The 20,982-nt window shown below is 48.2% G+C and overlaps 1 protein-coding gene across 1 annotated transcript in view; it reads right to left on the bottom strand.

Moving 5' to 3' along the window:
* Window positions 1-15,054, bottom strand: part of LOC311100095 (mitochondrial fission process protein 1-like) — a gene marked incomplete at both ends in the record, with an annotated part of 31,562 nt that extends 16,508 nt beyond the window's left edge. The window contains one exon of the mRNA XM_084140840.1: window positions 14,985-15,054. Within this exon, the coding sequence (XP_083996966.1) occupies window positions 14,985-15,054 (70 nt within the window). The remainder of the gene's footprint in view (window positions 1-14,984) is intronic.
* Between the last annotated feature and the right edge of the window lie 5,928 nt (window positions 15,055-20,982).

Genomic DNA, 20,982 nt, shown 5'->3' with positions numbered 1-20,982 from the left:
TGTATAGTCATTTAGCAGTTTAGCAGTTACACCGGCGGCAATAAATTAGTAAAATCAAAAGCTTACCTTGACTTGGAAGAGTTCCAGTATTGTGTTGGATAGTCATAGCCAGCTAGCTAACATCCCTCTCTTTGAGCAGGGTGTTTGAGTAGGCTAAACTAGCTAGCTGCATTTCCTAGCTAAGTAAGTGAAACTGAAAGTAAAAAACAAATAATGGATTGCTTCTCCTTAATTTTTGAAAACTAATTTGTTAACTTTCTCTCTCTTTAAGTCAACTACTCACCAGATGTAATGCACTGCAGTGCTAGCTAGCTGTAGCTTATGCTTTCAGTACTAGATTCCTTCTCTGATCCTTTAATTGGGTGGACAACATGTCAGTTCATGCTGTAAGAGCTCTGACAGGTTGAGGACGTCCTCCGGAAGTTGTCATAATTACTGTGTATGTCTATGGAAGGGGGTGAGAACCATGAGCCTCCTAGGTTTTGTATTGAAGTCAATGTACCCAGAGGAGGACGGAAGCTAGCTGTCCTCCGGCTACACCATGGTGCTACCCTACAGAGTGCTGTCGAGGCTACTTCATTGCAAAACAGTGTGTTTTAATAAATTATTTTGTGACGTGAATATATTTAGTATAGTTTTTTCTAAAAAGGATAACTTTTTAAATGTTTGAATTGTATTTTTATGAAATTATCTGAGGAGGATGGTCCTCCCCTTCCTCCTCTGAGGAGCCTCCACTGCGTGGGCCGTTTTAAACTAGCCTCCTCGTGGGCCGCTAACTATTTGTTTACCTGGTACCTTGTCCAGTCATGTTACTTAGCTGGCTAACAACCTGGTAACGTGACCAATGGCCAATAGGCTATGGTTTAAGATGGTATTGGAAGAAAGGAAAGGGGCTGAATAGCTACTCCAGGAGATGTGCTTCAAAGTTTGGATAGGCCTAATCTCCCTCTGGTGCTCCTATACTGTTTGGTGCTGGGAGCTCCAGTGCTAGGCTGTAAATTGGGAGCACCAGTGCTAGAAGTTGGGAGCACCATCGCTATAGCCTGGGTACCCCAGTCTGTTTTTTCTAACATTCTATTCCTTGTTGGTATCAAAAGGAGTTGGAATGATAGTGTAACAGAGTTAAGAATCTCACTAGTTTTAAATATCGCCAATGGAGCTAGCAAACTGGTTTGTACGTTGTCAAGGAGAGCGGTCACGTGTGTTTGCTATCAGAGGACCACTGGTTCGAGCCCGTTAAGGGGACAGGGACCGCTGGGACCACTGGGACCAGGCTACCAGTGCTACGAAAGAAAATGTGCATTTAGAGCCTTGCTTGTAGCCTACTTCTACTAACACACTGGCAGCACTGAACAAAAAACATTAAATCCACACAGCAGCCCTTCGTTATCTCTCTTATCAGGTGAACAGTCCAATTCTGCCACTTCAGTTCATCAGTATCTGGAACAGGTTATGGTACTCATATGCCAGAACAGTATATTCTGAGCACAAATGACATCACATTCTGTAACACTCTGTATATGTAATTTCTCTTTTTCAACTACCACACAGGCTACTGAATGTGCTTTACAATACACTGATCGACAATTACAGTGAGGGAAAAAAGTATTTAGTCAGCCACCAATTGTGCAAGTTCTCCCACTTAAAAAGATGAGAGAGGCCTGTAATTTTCATCATAGGTCAACTATGACAGACAAATGGAGAAAAAAAATCCAGAAAATCACATTGTAGGATTTTTAATGAATTTATTTGCAAATTATGGTGGAAAATAAGTATTTGGTCACCTACAAACAAGCAAGATTTCTGGCTCTCACAGACCTGTAACTTCTTCTTTAAGAGGCTCCTCTGTCCTCCACTCGTTACCTGTATTTATGGCACCTGTTTGAACTTGTTATCTGTATAAAAGACACCTGTCCACAACCTCAAACAGTCACACTCCAAACTCCACTATGGCCAAGACCAAAGAGCTGTCAAAGGACACCAGAAACAAAATTGTAGACCTGCACCAGGCTGGGAAGACTGAATCTGCAAAAGGTAAGCAGCTTGGTTTGAAGAAATCAACTGTGGGAGCAATTATTAGGAAATGGAAGACATACAAGACCACTGATAATCTCCCTCGATCTGGGGCTCCACGCAAGATCTCACCCCGTGGGGTCAAAATGATCACAAGAACGGTGAGAAAAAATCCCAGAACCACAGTGAATGACCTGCAGAGAGCTGGGACCAAAGTAACAAAGCCTACCATCAGTAACACACTACGCCGCCAGGGACTCAAATCCTGCAGTGCCAGACGTGTCCCCCTGCTTAAGCCAGTACATGTCCAGGCCCGTCTGAAGTTTGCTAGAGTGCATTTGGATGATCCAGAAGAGGATTGGGAGAATGTCATATGGTCAGATGAAACCAAAATATAACTTTTTGGTAAAAACTCAACTCGTCGTGTTTAGAGGACAAAGAATGCTGAGTTGCATCCAAAGAACACCATACCTACTGTGAAGCATGGGGGTGGAACCATCATGCTTTGGGGCTGTTTTTCTGCAAAGGGACCAGGACGACTGATCCGTGTAAAGGAAATGTCACGGTTTCGGCCGAGGCTGCCTCTCTTCCTTGCTCGGGCAGGCTTCGGCGTTCGTCGTCTCCGGAATACTAGCTGCCACCGTTGCATGTTTCTATGTTTGTTTGCTTTTGTCTGATTGTTGTTACACCTGTTATCGTTTAGTGTAATTAGTGTCCTATAAGTTCTCGTTGTGTTTGTCTAGTGTTGTGTGTGATTGTTTTACTGTCGTGCCGGTAGGCTGGATTTCTACTGTTTGCTCGGTTGAGCTATATCTCCATTGTTTGGAGTGTTTTTGTCGCACCTGTTAGTGCGCCCGTTATTTTCGCCTACGTGCGGAGTTTCGCCTCAGGGCGTTTGTTTGTGATTGTTTTTCGTGTGCATCAACTAAAGTCTGTTGGACTAACGTTCTGCGTCCTGCGCCTGATTCCACCACCACACCCACCTACATCTACCTTGACAGAATCACACACCATACTCGATGGAGTCAGCAGGAGCCGCAGCAGCACAGGCGACGTTGGAGGACAGGATCCGCGAACAAAATGACCAGATCCTGCGGATGGGGTCCGCACTGCAGGAGGTGATCACCACCATCCGAGGCTGGGAGACCCGAGGGACTCCTCCACCGCCATCCTCCCTGCCCGCACCATCGGCAGGTCAGCCCATTCCCGCTCCGGAACCCAGAGGAGTTCGGCTCTCGCTCCCGAGGGCCTACGATGGGACCGCGGCCGGGTGTCAGGGATTCCTTCTCCAGGTGGCGCTTTACCTGGCCACCGTGCACCCGGCGCCCTCGGGACACGAGAGCGTGTCCGCCCTGATCTCCTGCCTTTCCGGGAAGGCGTTGGAATGGGCCAACGCAGAGTGGAGGAGAATCGACGCGAACACCATCACCTACGACGAGTTCTCCCGCCGCTTCAGGGCGGTGTTTGACCATCCCCCGGAGGGGAAAGCGGCGGGGGAGCGTCTGGTCTGCCTCCGGCAGGGGAAGAGGAGTGCCCAGGAGTTCGCCTTGGAATTCCGTACTCTAGCGGCGGATGCAGGGTGGAATGAGCGGGCTCTCATCGATCACTACCGATGTAGTCTATGCGAGGACGTCCGTAGGGAGCTGGCCTGTAGGGACACCAGCCTCTCGTTCGACCAGTTGGTCGACATGTCCATCAGGCTGGATACCCTGCTAGCTACCCGCGGACGTCCCGAGGGGGGTCCGTCCATTTCACCCTCCAGCGCTTCCGAGCCGTGCCCCATGGAGCTCGGGGGCGCTGGCGCTAGAGAGAGGAGGGGTCGGCTTACGAGGGGGTCCATCTCCTGCACCAACTGTGGTCGGGGAGGACACACCGCGGCTAGGTGCTGGGGATGGCCTCCTAGGGGAGAGGACGACAGGTCCCGCACTGGGGAGTCCTTCCAGGTGAGTAGGCGCCCCACTCACCCAGAGCTCTCTGTTGCACATTTCTGTATACCTGTGCGTTTTCCGCAGGTAGCACCTCATTCCCAGCATAAGGCGCTGGTAGATTCAGGCGCGGCTGGGAATTTTGTTGATAATAAGTTTTGCTTAGCCTTAGGGATTCCCCTTCTCCCAGTTGACGTTCCCTTCCCCGTTCATGCCCTATATAGCCGTCCGTTGGGGGCGGGCTTGATCAGGGAGGTCACTGCGCCACTTAGGATGTGTGCGCAGGGGGGTCATCAGGAGATGATCCAGCTATTTCTGATCGACTCGCCTGCGTATCCGGTGGTGCTGGGCATGCCCTGGTTGAGTACCCATAACCCATCTATTTCGTGGCAGGAGAGGGCTCTGATGGAGTGGTCTGCCCAGTGTGTGGGTCGATGTTTAGGCGTTTCCGTAGGGGCTACCTCGGTGGAGAGTCCAAACCAGGTGCCCGCATTGCACATTCCCCCTGAGTATGGGGATTTGGCTATTGTGTTCAGTAAGTCGAGGGCGACGCAGTTGCCTCCCCATAGGCAGGGAGATTGTGCGATAGACCTCCAGGCAGGAGCTGCGCTCCCACGAAGCCATGTGTATCCTCTGTCTCAGGAGGAGAAGAGAGCTATGGAGACGTACATAGACGAATCTCTGAGACAAGGATACATACGGCCCTCCACTTCCCCTGCGTCCTCGAGTTTCTTTTTTGTGAAGAAAAAGGATGGAGGATTACGCCCGTGCATTGATTACCGTGGTCTCAATCAGATCACGGTGAAGTACAGTTATCCACTCACGCTGATTGCGACCATGACGGAGTCATTGCACGGGGCGCGTTTCTTCACTAAATTAGATCTCAGGAGCGCGTACAACTTGGTGCGCATTAGGGGGGGCGATGAATGGAAGACAGCCTTTAGTACCACCTCGGGCCATTACGAGTATCTTGTCATGCCATACGGGTTGATGAACGCTCCTTCAGTTTTCCAATCCTTCGTGGATGAGATCTTCAGGGACATGCAGGGGCAGGGGGTGGTCGTGTACATCGATGACATTCTCGTGTACTCACCTACCCGAGTCGAGCATGTGGCCCTGGTGCGCCGAGTGTTGCGGAGACTGTTGGAGCACGACCTGTATGTCAAGGCAGAGAAGTGTCTGTTCTTCCAGGAGTCGGTCTCCTTTTTGGGTTATCAGTTGTCTGCGTCAGGGGTGAAGATGGAGGTAGACCGGGTGTCAGCCGTGCGTAATTGGCAAACGCCAACCACTGTGAAGGAGGTGCAGCAGTTTTTGGGGTTTGCGAATTATTACCGGAGGTTTATCCGGGGTTTTGGACAGGTGGCAGCTCCCATAACGTCTCTTTTGAAGGGGGGTCCGGTGCGTCTGCAGTGGTCAGCCGAGGCGGACAGGGCGTTTGGGAGGCTGAAGGACCTGTTTACCTCGGCTCCGGTGCTGGCGCATCCGGATCCCTCTTTGCCATTTCAGGTAGAGGTGGACGCGTCAGAGGCCGGTATAGGAGCCGTGCTGTCGCAACGGTCCGGCGCGCCACCTAAACTCCGCCCCTGTGCTTTTTATTCCAAGAAGCTCAGTCCGGCGGAGCGAAACTATGACGTGGGGGACAGGGAGCTGTTAGCCGTGGTACAGGCCCTAAAGGTGTGGAGGCACTGGCTTGAGGGGGCTCAACACCCTTTCCTCATTTTGACGGACCACCGTAACCTGGAGTACATCCAGGCAGCGAGGAGGCTGAACCCTCGCCAGGCGAGGTGGAATATGTTTTTGACCCGGTTCACATTTAAGATCACGTACATCCCTGGGTCACAGAACGGTAAGGCAGACGCACTGTCTCGGCGGTATGACACGGAGGAGAGGTCCGTGGAGCCCACTCCCATACTGCCGGAGTGGTGTCTGGTGGCACCGGTAGTGTGGGAGGTCGATGCTGAGCTCGAGCGGGCGTTACGCACCGACCCTAGTCCACCTCAATGCCCGGAGGGTCGGAAGTACGTTCCGCTCGAGGTTCGGGATCGATTGATCTATTGGGCTCACACGTCACCCTCCTCTGGACACCCTGGTATCGGCCGGACAGTGCACTGTCTTAGTGCCAAGTACTGGTGGCCCACGTTGGCGAGGGATGTGAGGGTTTATGTTTCCTCCTGCTCGGTGTGCGCCCAGTGTAAGGCGCCTAGACATCTGCCTAGGGGTAAGTTACTACCCCTGCCCGTTCCACAACGACCATGGTCTCACCTCTCGGTGGATTTCCTCACTGACCTTCCTCCTTCACAGGGGAATACCACTATACTGGTCGTTGTGGACCGGTTTTCTAAGGCCTGTCGTTTGCTCCCTATGCCGGGCCTTCCTACTGCCCTGCAAACCGCCGAAGCACTATTCACCCATGTGTTCCGGCACTACGGGGTACCCGAGGATATTGTGTCTGATCGAGGTCCCCAATTTACCTCCAGAGTCTGGAGAGCGTTTATGGAGCGGTTGGGGGTCTCGGTGAGCCTCACCTCGGGTTACCACCCGGAGAGTAATGGGCAGGTGGAACGCGTGAACCAGGATGTGGGTAGGTTTCTTAGAACATACTGCCAGGACCGGCCGGAGGAGTGGGCAAGGTACGTTCCCTGGGCCGAAATGGCCCAGAATTCCCTACGCCATTCCTCCACTAACCTAACCCCTTTCCAATGTGTGTTGGGTTACCAGCCGGTTCTGGCACCTTGGCAGCAGAGCCAGATCGAGGCTCCTGCGGTGGATGAGTGGGCGCGGCGCTCGGAGGAGACATGGAACGCTGCACACGTCCAACTGCAGCGGGCCCTCCGTCGTCATAAGGCGAGCGCCGATCTCCACCGCAGTGAGGGACCGGTGTACGCACCTGGTGATCGAGTCTGGCTCTCTACCAGAAACCTGCCCCTCCGCCTGCCCTGTCGGAAACTGGGTCGGCGGTTTGTAGGGCCATTTAAAGTCCTGAGAAGGTTGAACGAGGTGTGTTACAAATTACAACTACCTGTTGAGTATAAAAGTATTAACCCCTCGTTCCATGTGTCTCTTCTCAGGCCGGTGGTAGCTGGCCCACTCCAAGAAAGTGAGATCAGGGAGACTCCTCCGCCCCCATTGGACATCGAGGGGGCACCGGCGTACTCCGTGCGGTCCATCTTGGATTCGAGACGTCGGATGGGGGGTCTCCAATATCTAGTGGAGTGGGAGGGGTACGGCCCGGAGGAACGGTGCTGGGTGCCGAGGAGAGACATTTTGGACCCGTCTCTCCTGACGGAATTCCATCGTGGGCACCCGACGCACCCTGCTCCGCGTCCTCCTGGTCGTCCCCGAGGCCGGAGTCGGCGCACGTCTGGAGCCACGCGTCAAGGGGGGGGTACTGTCACGGTTTCGGCCGAGGCTGCCTCTCTTCCTTGCTCGGGCAGGCTTCGGCGTTCGTCGTCTCCGAAATACTAGCTGCCACCGTTGCATGTTTCTATGTTCGTTTGCTTTTGTCTGATTGTTGTTACACCTGTTATCGTTTAGTGTAATTAGTGTCCTATAAGTTCTCGTTGTGTTTGTCTAGTGTTGTGTGTGATTGTTTTACTGTCGTGCCGGTAGGCTGGATTTCTACTGTTTGCTCGGTTGAGCTATATCTCCATTGTTTGGAGTGTTTTTGTCGCACCTGTTAGTGCGCCCGTTATTTTCGCCTACGTGCGGAGTTTCGCCTCAGGGCGTTTGTTTGTGATTGTTTTTCGTGTGCATCAACTAAAGTCTGTTGGACTAACGTTCTGCGTCCTGCGCCTGATTCCACCACCACACCCACCTACATCTACCTTGACAGGAAAGAATGAATGGGGCCATGTATCGTGAGATTTTGAGTGAAAACCTTCTTCCATCAGCATGGGCATTGAAGATGAAACGTGGCTGGGTCTTTCAGCATGACAATGATCCCAAACACACCGCCCGGGCAACGAAGGAGTGGCTTCGTAAGAAGCATTTCAAGGTCCTGGAGTGGCCTAGCCAGTCTCCAGATCTCAACCCCATAGAAAATCTTTGGAGGGAGTTGAAAGTCTGTGTTGCCCAGCGACAGCCCCAAAACATCACTGCTCTAGAGGAGATCTGCATGGAGGAATGGGCCAAAATACCAGCAACAGTGTGTGAAAACCTTGTGAAGACTTACAGAAAACGTTTGACCTGTGTCATTGCCAACAAAGGGTATATAACAAAGTATTGAGAAACTTTTGTTATTGACCAAATACTTATTTTCCACCATAATTTGCAAATAAATTCATTAAAAATCCTACAATGTGATTTTCTGGATTTTTTTTTCTCATTTTGTCTGTCATAGTTGACGTGTACCTATGATGAAAATTACAGGCCTCTCTCATCTTTTTAAGTGGGAGAACTTGCACAATTGGTGCTGAAAGACCCAGCCACGTTTCATGGGCCAGACGGATTACCAGGACGTGTACTCCGAGCATGTGCTGACCAACTGGCAAGTGTCTTCACTGACATTTTCAACATGTCTCTGACTGAGTCTGTAATACCAACATGTTTCAAGCAGACCACCATAGTCCCCGTGCCCAAGAACTCTAAGATAACCTGCCTAAATGACTACCGACCCGTAGCACTGACGTCTGTAGCCATGAAGTGCTTTGAAAGACTGGTCATGGCTCACATCAACAGCATAATCCCAGAAACCCTAGACCCACTCCAATTTGCATACCGCCCCAACAGATCCACAGATGATGCAATCTCTATCGCACTCCACACTGCCCTTTCCCACCTGGACAAGAGGAACACCTACGTGAGAATGCTATTCATTGACTACAGCTCAGCATTCAACACCATAGTGCCCTCTAAGCTCATCACTAAGCTAAGGATCCTGGGACTAAACACCTCCCTCTGCAACTGGATCCTGGACTTCCTGACGGGCCGCCCCCAGGTGGTAAGGGTAGGTAACAACACATCTGCCACACTGATCCTCAACACGGGGGCCCCTCAGGGGTGCGTGCTCAGTCCCCTCCTGTACTCTCTGTTCACCCATGACTGCATGGCCAGGCACGACTCCAACACCATCATTAAGTTTGCCGACGACACAACAGTGGTAGGCCTGATCACCGACAACGATGAGACAGCCTATAGGGAGGAGGTCAGAGATCTGGCCGTGTGGTGCCAGGACAACAACCTCTCCCTCAACGTGACCAAGACAAAGGAGATGATTGTGGACTACAGGAAAAAAAAGAGGACTGAGCACGCCCCCATTCTCATCGACGGGGCTGTAGTGGAACAGGTTGAGAGCTTCAAGTTCCTTGGTGTCCACATCACCAACGAACTATCATGGTCCAAACACACCAAGACAGTCGTGAAGAGGGCACGACAAAGCCTATTCCCCCTCAGGAGACTAAAAAGATTTGGCATGGGTCCTCAGATCCTCAAAAAATTCTACAGCTGCACCATCGAGAGCATCCTGACTGGTTGCATCACCGCCTGGTATGGCAACTGCTTGGCCTCTGACCGCAAGGCACTACAGAGGGTAGTGCGTACGGCCCAGTACATCACTGGGGCAAAGCTCCCTGCCATCCAGGACCTCTATACCAGGCGGTGTCAGAGGAAGGCCCTCAAAATTGTCAAAGACTCCAGCCACCCTAGTCATAGACTGTTCTCTCTGCTACCGCACGGCAAGCGGTACCGGAGTGCCAAGTCTAGGTCCAAAAGACTTCTCAACAGCTTCTACCCCCAAGCCATAAGACTCCTGAACAGCTAATCATGGCTACCCGGACTATTTGCACTGCCCCCCCACCCCATCCTTTTTACGCTGCTGCTACTCTGTTAAGTATTTATGCATAGTCACTTTAACTCTACCCACATGTACATATTACCTCAACTACCTCAACTAGCCGGTGCCCCCGCACATTGACTCTGCAACGGTACCCCCCTGTATATATAGCCTCCCTACTGTCACTTTATTTTACTGTATATATAGCCTCCCTACTGTCACTTTATTTTACTTCTGCTCTTTTTTTCTCAACACTTTTTTGTTGTTGTTGTTTTATTCTTACTTTTTTTGTTTAAAATAAATGCACTGTTGGTTAAGGGCTGTAAGTAAGCATTTCACTGCAATGTCTGCACCTGTTGTATTCGGCGCATGTGACCAATAAAATTTGATTTGATTTGATTTGATTTTTTGACTAAATACTTTTTTTCCCCACTGTAATTGGTGTTGTAATAATGTTATAAAGATGCTTCATTTGCTACACATAAAGCTCTAGTTATAGGCTAAATGTTTATGTGGCTACTTAAGGGGGCTCCAGAGCCATTTGTGCTTCTGAGATAATAAACCAACCAAATCAATGTGCTTTATTGGCACAATTAAACAACCTGCATGAAAACAACTAAGATAAGATCAAGTCTATGTCCCAGAGATGCATTCTTGATATCATCTGCTGTCTTTGTCAGTCTGTGCCTTGGTACAGTAAAACAGAGTTGTCTACTACTACTACTACTCCAGCACATCTACAGGAAAAGGTTTCAGATGTCCTGCTGTAACACACAACTTCAGCTCAGCAAAAGGGGAAGGTGTGTGTGTGTGTGTGTGTGTGAGAGAGTGAGAGAGTGAGAGAGTGAGTGAGTGAGTGAGTGAGTGAGTGAGTGAGTGAGTGAGTGAGTGAGTGAGTGAGTGAGTGAGTGAGAGAGCGAGCGAGCGAGTGACAGAGAGAGAGAGAAAGACACAGTTTTATTAGAATGGCGCTGGAGGAGATGGCTGCCATTTTACAGGCTCCTAACCAATTGTGCTATTTTGTGTGTTGTTTCGCGTTGTTTGTAACTTATTTTGTACATACTGTTTCTGCCACTGTCTCTTATGACCGAAAAGAGCTTCTGGATATCAGAACAGCGATTACTCACCTCAAACTGGACAAAGATGTTTTCTTTAACGAGTCGGACGCGAAGGATTCACTCGAGATACCAGACCAGGCCCAAATCCCTGTCATTCACATGAAGAGAAGACACCAATACAGGGGACGCAGGTCGGGGTGCCTTGTGAGAATTTGTCGGCGAGTGGGTAACCCGCTTCTACCATCCGTCCTATTGGCCAACGTGCAATCATTGGAGAATAAACTGGATGAGCTCCGTTCAAGACTATCCTACCAACGGGACATTAAAAATTGTAATATCTTATGTTTCACTGAGACGTGGCTACACGACGACATGGATAATATACAGTTGGCTGGTTTTTCCGTGCATCGGCTAGACAGAACAGCTGCCTCCGGTAAGACAAGGGGTGACGGTCTGTGTCTATTTGTCAATAACAGCTGGTGCGCAAAATCTAATATTAAGGAAGTCTTGGTTTTGCTCACCTGAGGTAGAGTATCTCATGATAAGATGGAGACCACACTATTTACCAAGAGAGTTTATCTATATTTTTTGTAGCTGTCTATTTACCACCACAAACCGATGCTGGCACTAAGACCGCACTCAACGAGCTCTATAAAGCCATAAGCAAACAAGAAATTGCTCATCTAGAGGCGGTGCTCCTAGTGGGGGACTTTAATGCAGGGAAACTTAAATCAGTTTTACCTAATTTCTACCAGCATATTACATGTGCAACAAGAGGGGGAAAAAACCTCTACACCACCTTTACTCCACACACAGAGACGCGTACAAAGCTCTCCCTCGCCCTCCATTTGGCAAATCTGACCATAATTCTATCTTCCTGATTCCTGCTTACAAGCAAAAACAAAAGCAGAAAGTACCAGTGACTAGCTCAATACAGAAGTGGTCAGATAACGCGGATGCTACGCTACAGGACTGTGGATGGCATTGAGGAGTATACCACCTCAGTCATTGGCTTCATCAATAAATGCATCGACGGCGTCGTCCCCACAGTGACCATACATACATATCCCAACCAGAAGCCATGGATTACAGGCAACATCCGCACTGAGCTAAAGGGTAGAGCTTCCGCTTTCAAGGAGTGGGACTCTAACCTGGACACTTATAAGAAATCCCGCTCTGCCCTTAGACTAACCATTAAACATGCAATGCGTAAATACAAGACTAAGATTGAATCCTACTACACTGGCTCCGAAGCTCGTTGGATGTGGCAGGGCTTACAAACTATTACGGACTACAAAGGGAAGCCCAGCCGCGAGCTGCCCAGTGACACAAGCCTACCAGATGAGCTAAATGACTTCTATGCGCACTTCGAGGCAAGCAACACTGAAGCATGCATGAGAGCACCAGCTGTTCCGGATGACTGTGTGATCATGCTCGCCGTAGCCGATGTGAGCAAGACCTTTAAACAGGTCAACATTCCCAAGGCCGCAGGGCCAGACAGATTACCAGGATGTGTACTCCGAGCATGTGCTGACCAACTGGCAAGTGTCTTCACTGACATTTTCAACCTGTCCCTGACCAAGTCTGTAATACCTACATGTTTCAAGCAGACCACCATAGTCTCTGTGCCCAAGAACACCAAGGTAACCTGCCTAAATGACTACCGACCCGTAGCACTCACGTCTGTAGCCATGAAGTGCTTTGAAAGGCTGGTCATGGCTCACATCAACACCATCATCCCAGAAACCCTAGACCCACTCCAATTTGCATACCGCCCCAACAGATCCACAGATGACACAACCTCTATTGCACTCAACACTGCCCTTTCCCACCTGGACAAAAGGAACACCTAGGTGAGAATGCTGTTCATGGACTACAGCTCAGCGTTCAACAACATAGTGCCCTCAAAGCTCATCACTAAGCTAAGGACCCTGGGACTAAACACCTCCCTCTGCAACTGGATCCTGGACTTCCTGACGGGCCGCCCCCAGGTGGTAAGGGTAGGCAACAACACATCAGCCACACTGATCCTCAACACGGGGGCCCCTCAGGGGTGTGTGCTTAGTCCCCTCCTGTACTCCCTGTTCACCCATGACTGCGTGGCAAGCACGACTCGAACACCATCATTAAGGTTGCCGACGACACAACGGTGGTAGGCCTGATCACCGATAACGATGAGACAGCCTATAGGGAGGAGGTCAGAGACCTGGAAGTGTGGTTCCAGGACAACAACCTCTCCCTCAACGTGATGAAGACAAAGGAGATGATCGTGGACTACAGGAAAAGGAGGGCCGAGCACGCCCCCATTCTCATCGACAGGGCTGTAGTGGAGCAGGTTGAGAGCGTCAAGGTCCTTGGTGTCCACATCACCAACAAACTATCATGGTCCAAACACACCAAGAGAGTCGTGAAGAGGGCACGACAACTCCTATTCCCCCTCAGGAGACTGAAAAGATTTGGCATGGGTGCTCAGATCCTCAAAAAGTTATACAGCTGCACCATCGAGAGCATCCTGACTGGTTGCATCACTGCTTGGTATGGCAACTGCTCAGCCTCCGACTGCAAGGCGCTACAGAGGGTAGTGCGTATTGCCCAGTACATCACTTGGGCCAAGCTTCCTGCCATCCAGGACCTCTATACCAGGCGGTGTCAGAGAAAGGCCCTAAAAATTGCCAAAACCTCCAGCCACCCTAGTCATAGACTGTTCTCTCTGCTACCACACGGCAAGCGGTACCGGAGCACCAAGTCTAGGTCCAAAACGCTTCTTAACAGCTTCTACCCCCAAGCCATAAGACTGCTGAACAGCTAATCAAATGGCTACCCGGACTATTTGCATTGACACCCCCCTTTTTTTAACGCTGCTGCTACTCGCTGTTTATTATCTATGCATAGACACTTTATCCCTACATATTACCTCAATTACCTCGACTAACCTGTAGCCCCGCACATTGACTCGGTACCGGTACCCCCTGTATATAGTCGTTATTAAACGTGTACATAACACTGCAACAACATTTCCCCATGGGGACAATAAAGTCAGTAAAGTATTGTTATTTTATTGTTGCTCATTTATTTGTTACTTAAGTTTATTTAGTAAATATTTTTCTTGACTCTTATTTTTCTTAAAACTGCTTTGTTAGTTAAGGGCTTGTAAGTAAGCATTTCACCGTAACGTCTACACCGGTTGTATTCAGCACATGTGACAAATAAAATGTGATTTGATTTGATTTGATTTGAAGACAGGGAGAGGGCAAGGAGAGAAGCAGTCAGAGACAGGTATATGAGAATGAGACAGAGAGCTGTGCATGCAGGCCTTAACAGTCACAGATCTGCAACTGGCCCTGGGGTTTATTTTAGTAACACAGCACATTTCAATGTCACCCCAGGCCAATAAGAACCCAGCAGAAAATGTCAATGCATAGCACACACCAGACAAATGTACTCTCTGCCAGTGTCAATGGCTAGTGTTATTGATCCCATAATGTAGTAGGCCCATTTAGCTTGAAATACATTTCATTGCCTTGTGAGAAGGAAAGAAGAAGTCATTGCTATTCCCTGTACACTTTCAGTCATGATGTTGTAGAACTAAAGACAGAGTCAGAACAGCTGAGCACTAAGCCTGTTTATTCTCTCAATGATTACACAGTCAACAATTAACCTTATGGCGCTTAATACAAATGGGCAGAACATCACTATTATACTGATCAAATTAAGTGCAGCTCCCAAACAGATCAGTATGGATAAATATTATTGCAATGAAGGGGCAGGTATCCTAATGTAGTTATTATTAGATTCAGGACATGGTATAATTTCAATAGAACTGGTGCATATGTTATGGGCCTTTAATTATTTGTCAATAATGAGTCACTTGGAAGAACCATGGAATTTAACCCAATCCCAATAAACTAGCTAGTTAGTTATAGCTGTTTGAAATAACTAGCTATTTGACTACAGTATTATTTGATGGTTTTGCCATGTTTTGAATTGGTCGAATGCAACAATAACAAAGCAATACCACGTATAGTACAGGGGAGCTATTTATAACTAAACCAAATTCATACTACACCAACTGGCTAGCTCGCAAGCTAGCAACCCAACTAGAGCTACATCTTGTTCCGATTAGTTTACCTAGCTACCTTCGCTTGGTCTGATGATAAGAGGGTTGAGACGCGGAAAGTCCCTCGTTCAAGACATCTAAAAACAACTATTATCGCATACCTAAGAAGCGGACCCATGTGTCACGATAAATGTCGACCTCCTTGCTCGGTTTTTCTTGAATGGGATCCATGCTTCTTCTTTACACAATGTATAGAATTTCGTCTTATGTATACAGACAGACAGTCCCACAACTAGCAGCTGTGCGAATCAAGTCTTGCGTTGCGCCACACCGAGGGAGTGTCTAAAATTGCAGGGTGCTATTCAGAAAGTGAAGAAAGTTAGTTGGTCTTTTAAACCTAACCTTAACCCTAACCTTAACCACACTACTAACCTTGTTTCTAACCCTAACCTTAAATTAAGACCAAAAAGCGAATCTTTGTTTTCATACATTTTTTACATATAGCCAATTTTGACTTTGTGGATGTGGTAACTAGTGACAACCAAAATGAACACATAATTTAAATTGTGATTTAGCGGAAAAGCGTTCACACCGTTCATATAGGCTACCTCAGTGGATCACACTGTAGCAAATATACTGGATCGCCTCTTCCTTTCTGACTGTAGCATCATAAACAGGCATCATACATAGTCCTAGATATTGATCTGATTTAGCCAATCTCTGCATGTTTCTATTGACAGTATGTCAATAGAATCTTGACTGGCTGCATCACCGCTTGGTATGGCAACTGCACCGCCCTTGACCGCAAAGCGCTACAAAGGGTGGTGCGGACAGCCCAGTACGTCACTGGGGCCGAGCTCCCTGCAATCCAGGACCTCCATATCAGGCGGTGTCAGAGGAAGGCCTGAAAAATTGCCAAAGACTCCAGCCACCCAAGCGATAGACTGTTCACTCTGCTACCGTCCGGTAAACGGTACCGGAGCATCGGCTCTCGGACCAACAGGCTCAGAGACAGCTTCTACCCCCAAGCCATAAGACTGCTAAATAGCCAGACTGCTAAATAGTCAGCATAATCAATACACAGGTGCATCTTGTGCTGGGGACAATAAAAGGCCACTCTAAAATGTGCAGTTATGTCACACAACACAATACCACAGATGTCTCAAGTTTTGAGTGAGCATGTAATTGGCATGCTTACTGCAGGAATGTCCACCAGAGCTGTTGCCAGATAATTTAATGTTCATTTCTCTACCATAAGCCGCCTCCAACGTCATTTGAGAGAATTTGGCAGTACGTCCAACCGGCCTCACAACAGCAGACCATGTGTAACCATGCCAGCCCAGGACCTCCACATCCGGCTTCTTCACCTGCGGGATCGTCTGAGACCAGCCACCCGGACAGCTGATTAAACAGTGGGTTTGCACAACCGAAGAATTTCAGCACAAATTGTCAGAAACCGTCTCAGGGAAGCACATCTGCGTACTCATTGTCCTCACCAGGGTCTTGGCCTGACTGCAGTTTGGCGTTGTAACCAACTTCAGTTGGAAAATGCTCACCTTCGATGGCCACTTGCAAGCTACAGAAGTGTGCTCTTCATGGATGATTCAAGGTTTCAACTGTACCGGGCAGATGGCAGACAGCTTGTATGGCGTCGTGTGGGTGAGCGGTTTGCTGATGTCAACGTTGTGAACAGAGTGCCTCATGGTGGTGGTGGGGATATGGTATGGGCAGGCATAAGCTATGGACAACGAACACAATTGCATTTTATCGATGGTAATTTGAATGCACAGAGATACCGTGACGAGATCCTGGAGGCCCATTGTCGTGCCATTAATCCGCCGCCATCACCTCATGTTCCTGGAAGCTGAAAATGTCCCAGTTTTTCCATGGCCTGCATACTCACCAGATATGTCACCCATGTTTGGGATGCTCTGGATTGACTTGTATGACAGCGCGTTCCAGTTCCCGCCAATACCCAGCAACTTCACACAGCCATTGAAGAGGAGTCAGACAACATTCCACAGGCCACAATCAACAGCCTGATCAACTCTATGCGAAGGAGATGTGTCGCACTACATGAGGTAAATGGTGGTCACACCAAATACTGATTGGTTTTCTGATCCACTCCCTACTTATTTTTAAGGTATCTGTGACTAACAGATGCATATCTGTATTCACAGTAATGTGAATTACATATATTTGGGCCTAATTAATTTATTTTAATTGATTGATTTCCTTAAATGAACTGTAACTCAGTAAGATCTTTGAAATTGTTGCATGTTGCGTTTATAATTTTGTTCATTGTACAAACTATATACACACTCACTCCCACACAAAACACACACACATTCACATAGACTACGTATGCACACACATTCACACACCCACACACACATACACACACACACAGACCGACACAACACAAACACACATACATTCACACACACCTTTGCACTCATCATTTGCTGCTGCTGCTGCTCTGTTCTTTATTTTACTCTCTTTATTATCTATCATTATGTCACTTTACCCTGCCTTCATGTACATACTGTATCTACACTCTTAGAAAAAAAAGTTGCTATCTAGAACCTAAAAGGGTTCTTCGGCTGTCCACATATTATTATTATTTAATTTTTTTACTCTGTATTGTTGAGATAGGTTCGTAAGCAAGCATTTCACTGTAAAGTCTACACCAGTTATATTCGGCGCGTGATAAATAAACATCGATTTGATTTGATTTGATTTGGAAAGTGTATAATTTAATTGACAGCCGAGTGAACAAATAACCAGATGCCATGCAACCCAACAACCCAATCACAATCCACAGGACATTGTATGGTGTGGGGATTTTAATGCCCACAACACGCTTTGGGGGGGACGGATGGGGGACGGATGGATGGAAATGGCCAAGTGATGGAAAATCTGATAGAAAAGAAAGATCTGGTGTGCCTGAATGATGGCCGAGGGACCAGGATTGATGTAGCCACAGGGAAAGAGTCTGCCTTGGACCTCACTCTGGTATCTAGTGTGATGGCAGGAATATGTGAGTGGGAGATATGGGAAGAGTCGACAGTAGGGAGTGATCATTACCCCATAGTATGCACAGTAGGCTGGAGGGAGGATGAGGTGTCAGTAGATGGAGTAGGCAGGTGGGTGTTTGGAAGGGCAAAGTGGGATCAGTTTCAGGAGCTGAGTGAGCAGGTGATGGCTCGGGTGGATATGAGAGGGGATGTGGATAGTATGAATAACTGGGTGAGAACAGCGTTAGTGGGGGCAGCTACTGAGGCTATACCTAAGAGTTCAGGGAGGAGGAGGAGGAAAGCAGTCCCATGGTGGATGGAGGAATGTGGGGCAATGGTGAGGAGTAGGAACAGGGCATTTAGAGCAATAGGTAATGCTGGGTTAACTTCACCTGGGAAAGATGAGGTGTGCTATGTTATGTTGGCCCATCTTAGTGATGAGGCACTGATTAAGGTATTGGTGTTGTACAACAGAGTGTGGGAGGAGGGGAAACTACCAGGCAGTTGGAAGGAGGCAGTAGTGGTACCAATCCGGAAGCCCGGGAAGGATCCAACGAGGCCAACAAGCAATCGGCCAATAGCTTTAACATCACATGTATGTAAGATTATGGAACGTATGATTATGGAGAGGCTAACTTACTTCCTGGAGAGCAGAGGGCTAGTATCGCCACATCAGAGTGGGTTCAGAGTGGGTTCAGAGTGTGGTCCTCTGTAGCTCAGCTGGTAGAGCACGGCGCTTGTAACGCCAAGGTAGTGGGTTCGATCCCCGGGACCACCCATACACAAAAATGTATGCACGCATGACTGTAAGTCACTTTGGATAAAAGCGTCTGCTAAATGGCATAGTATTATTATTCAGGAAGGGTAGGGGAACTATGGATCCAGTGCTCTGCTTAGAAGCAGAGGTCAGGAAGGCTCAGGTGAACAAGGAGCCTGTTGTAGCTGTCTTTTTTGATGTGGAGAAGGCATATGATATGATGTGGAAGGAGGGGTTGTTAATCAAGCTTGATATTATGGGGGTAGGAGGAAGAATGTACAACTGGATAAAGGATTTCCTGTTTGGAAGGTCTATCCAGGTGAGGGTGGGGAAGTCTTTATCAGGCAGCTACCTGGTAGATAATGGTACACCGCAGGGGAGCGTGATTAGTCCTCTGTTGTTCTCAATCATGATCAATGATGTTTAATCTCGGGTACAGCCAGATATAGGGAGGTCGTTATTTGCAGATGATGGAGACTTATGGAAGAGGGGAAGAAATGTGCCATACATAGTCAGGAAGGTACAGGAAGCAATTGATGAGGTAGAGCGGTGGGCATTAATATGGGGATTCAGGTTCTCTGTAGAGAAAACTCAAACAGTGTTCTTTACCAGGAGGAAGGTGGGAGATGAGGTATGCTTGAGGTTATATGGGAGAAACTTGGAGAGGGTGCGGGCCTTCAGGTTCCTTGGGGTATACTTTGACACTAGAATGACCTGGGCAGAACACATTGAGAGAGTGGTGGGAAAGTGTAAGAAGGTGCTAAATGTGATGCGCTGTCTGACGGTGAAGGAGTGGGAGCTGTGCGTTCCTCATTGAAGACCATGTATGTTGTATTGATCCGATCTGTAATAGACTATGGCAGCATAGCATATGGTTCGGCAGCCCGGACCTCATTGGAAAGATTAGATGTCATTCAGGGCAAGGACTCAGAATATGTAGTGGGGCGTTTCAGACGTCTCCAGCGGCTGCATTAAAGGGGAGATGGGGGATATGCCATTGCAGATTAGGAGACAGCAGCTGGCAATTAATTATTGTGTCAACCTACAAGGACATGGGGTGTCTCATCCTGTGAAAGGGATTTTAAAGGCATGCTGGGAACATGAGCGAAGACAGAACACGAGCTTCGGGTGGGTGGGTAATACCCAGGTGAAGGAGATGGGACTGTACGGAAGGGAGTTTAGTCCAACAGTAGCTATTTCTGTAAATCCACCATGGCTACTCCCGCCTCCAGTAGTTGATCTAGAAGTGTTGGAGAGACTACAGAAAGATAGGGAGAGTGTTGATCCATCTGATTTGTTTAAGAGACGTCTGGATACTGTGTATCAGGATTTTGTGGCCATTTACACAGATGGTTCAAAAGATCCAAGGAGAGGACGTACTGGGTCAGCATTTGTAGTGCAGGAATGTGGGGTGGAAGTCAGGAAACATATTACAGATAATCTGGCTGTATATACGGCGGAGCTGATGGCCATACTGTTGGCCTTGCAGTGGGTGGAGGAAGTCAAACAAGACAGAGTAGCTATTTGCTCTGATTCATTTGCAGTGTTAATGAGTCTCCAGTCCTTTAGCTCACGTAGCAGACAAGACCTGCTTTATGAGGTGCTACAAACCCATGGCAGGATTACAATGATGGATATACAGATAAGATTTACTTGGGTCCCAGCCAATGTGGAGGTGGAGGGGATAGAGGCAGTAGATGTACTGGCTAAACAAGCACTTAGTAGTGGAGATGTTGACGTTGAAGTTTCAATGAGCAAGGCAGAGGCAAAAAGACTGATATATACAGTGATGGTGCAGAGATAGCAGGAGCAGTGGAATAGAGATAATGAAGGTAGGCATTTATTTCAAGTACAAAGTCGGGGAGGGGAGGACGGCAGGAAGGGACAGAAGAGAGGAGGCTATTTTTACAAAATGAAGGGTGGGACACAGCCAGTTGAATAAGACAATAAATGTGATAGGAAGGCATCCAACAGGAAAGTGTGATTATTGTCAGGAAACAGAGACTACAGTGTGGGCAGTATCAGAGGGAAAGAGAAAGGATGAGATCTAGTATGAGGGAGAAGGGGATACAGGAAATTAGTTTAAAGAGTATATTGAGTAGACAGTCATTAGATATAGTCTGAAATATTTTGTTATCTTTTTTAAGAGCAACGGGGCTGGTAGGTAGGATTTGGATTCTCCCTGTCTCTGGCCCACACTCCAGTACAGTAGGTGGCGGTAATGCACCATAACGTTGGATGCCAATCGCCGATAAACCCAACAGAAGAAGAAGAAGAAGAAGAAGAAGAAGAAGAAGATGAAGAAGAAGAAGACGACGTTGTATGGTTGAATGGTTGAATGGGAGGAGTCTCAATCTAAAATGGCAGCCGCCACAAACAAGAACT

The sequence above is a fragment of the Coregonus lavaretus genome (assembly GCF_964263955.1).
Source record: "Coregonus lavaretus genome assembly, chromosome: 24".
Classification (NCBI taxonomy): Eukaryota; Metazoa; Chordata; class Actinopteri; order Salmoniformes; family Salmonidae; genus Coregonus; species Coregonus lavaretus.
This window is presented reverse-complemented; position numbering and strand designations above follow the sequence as displayed.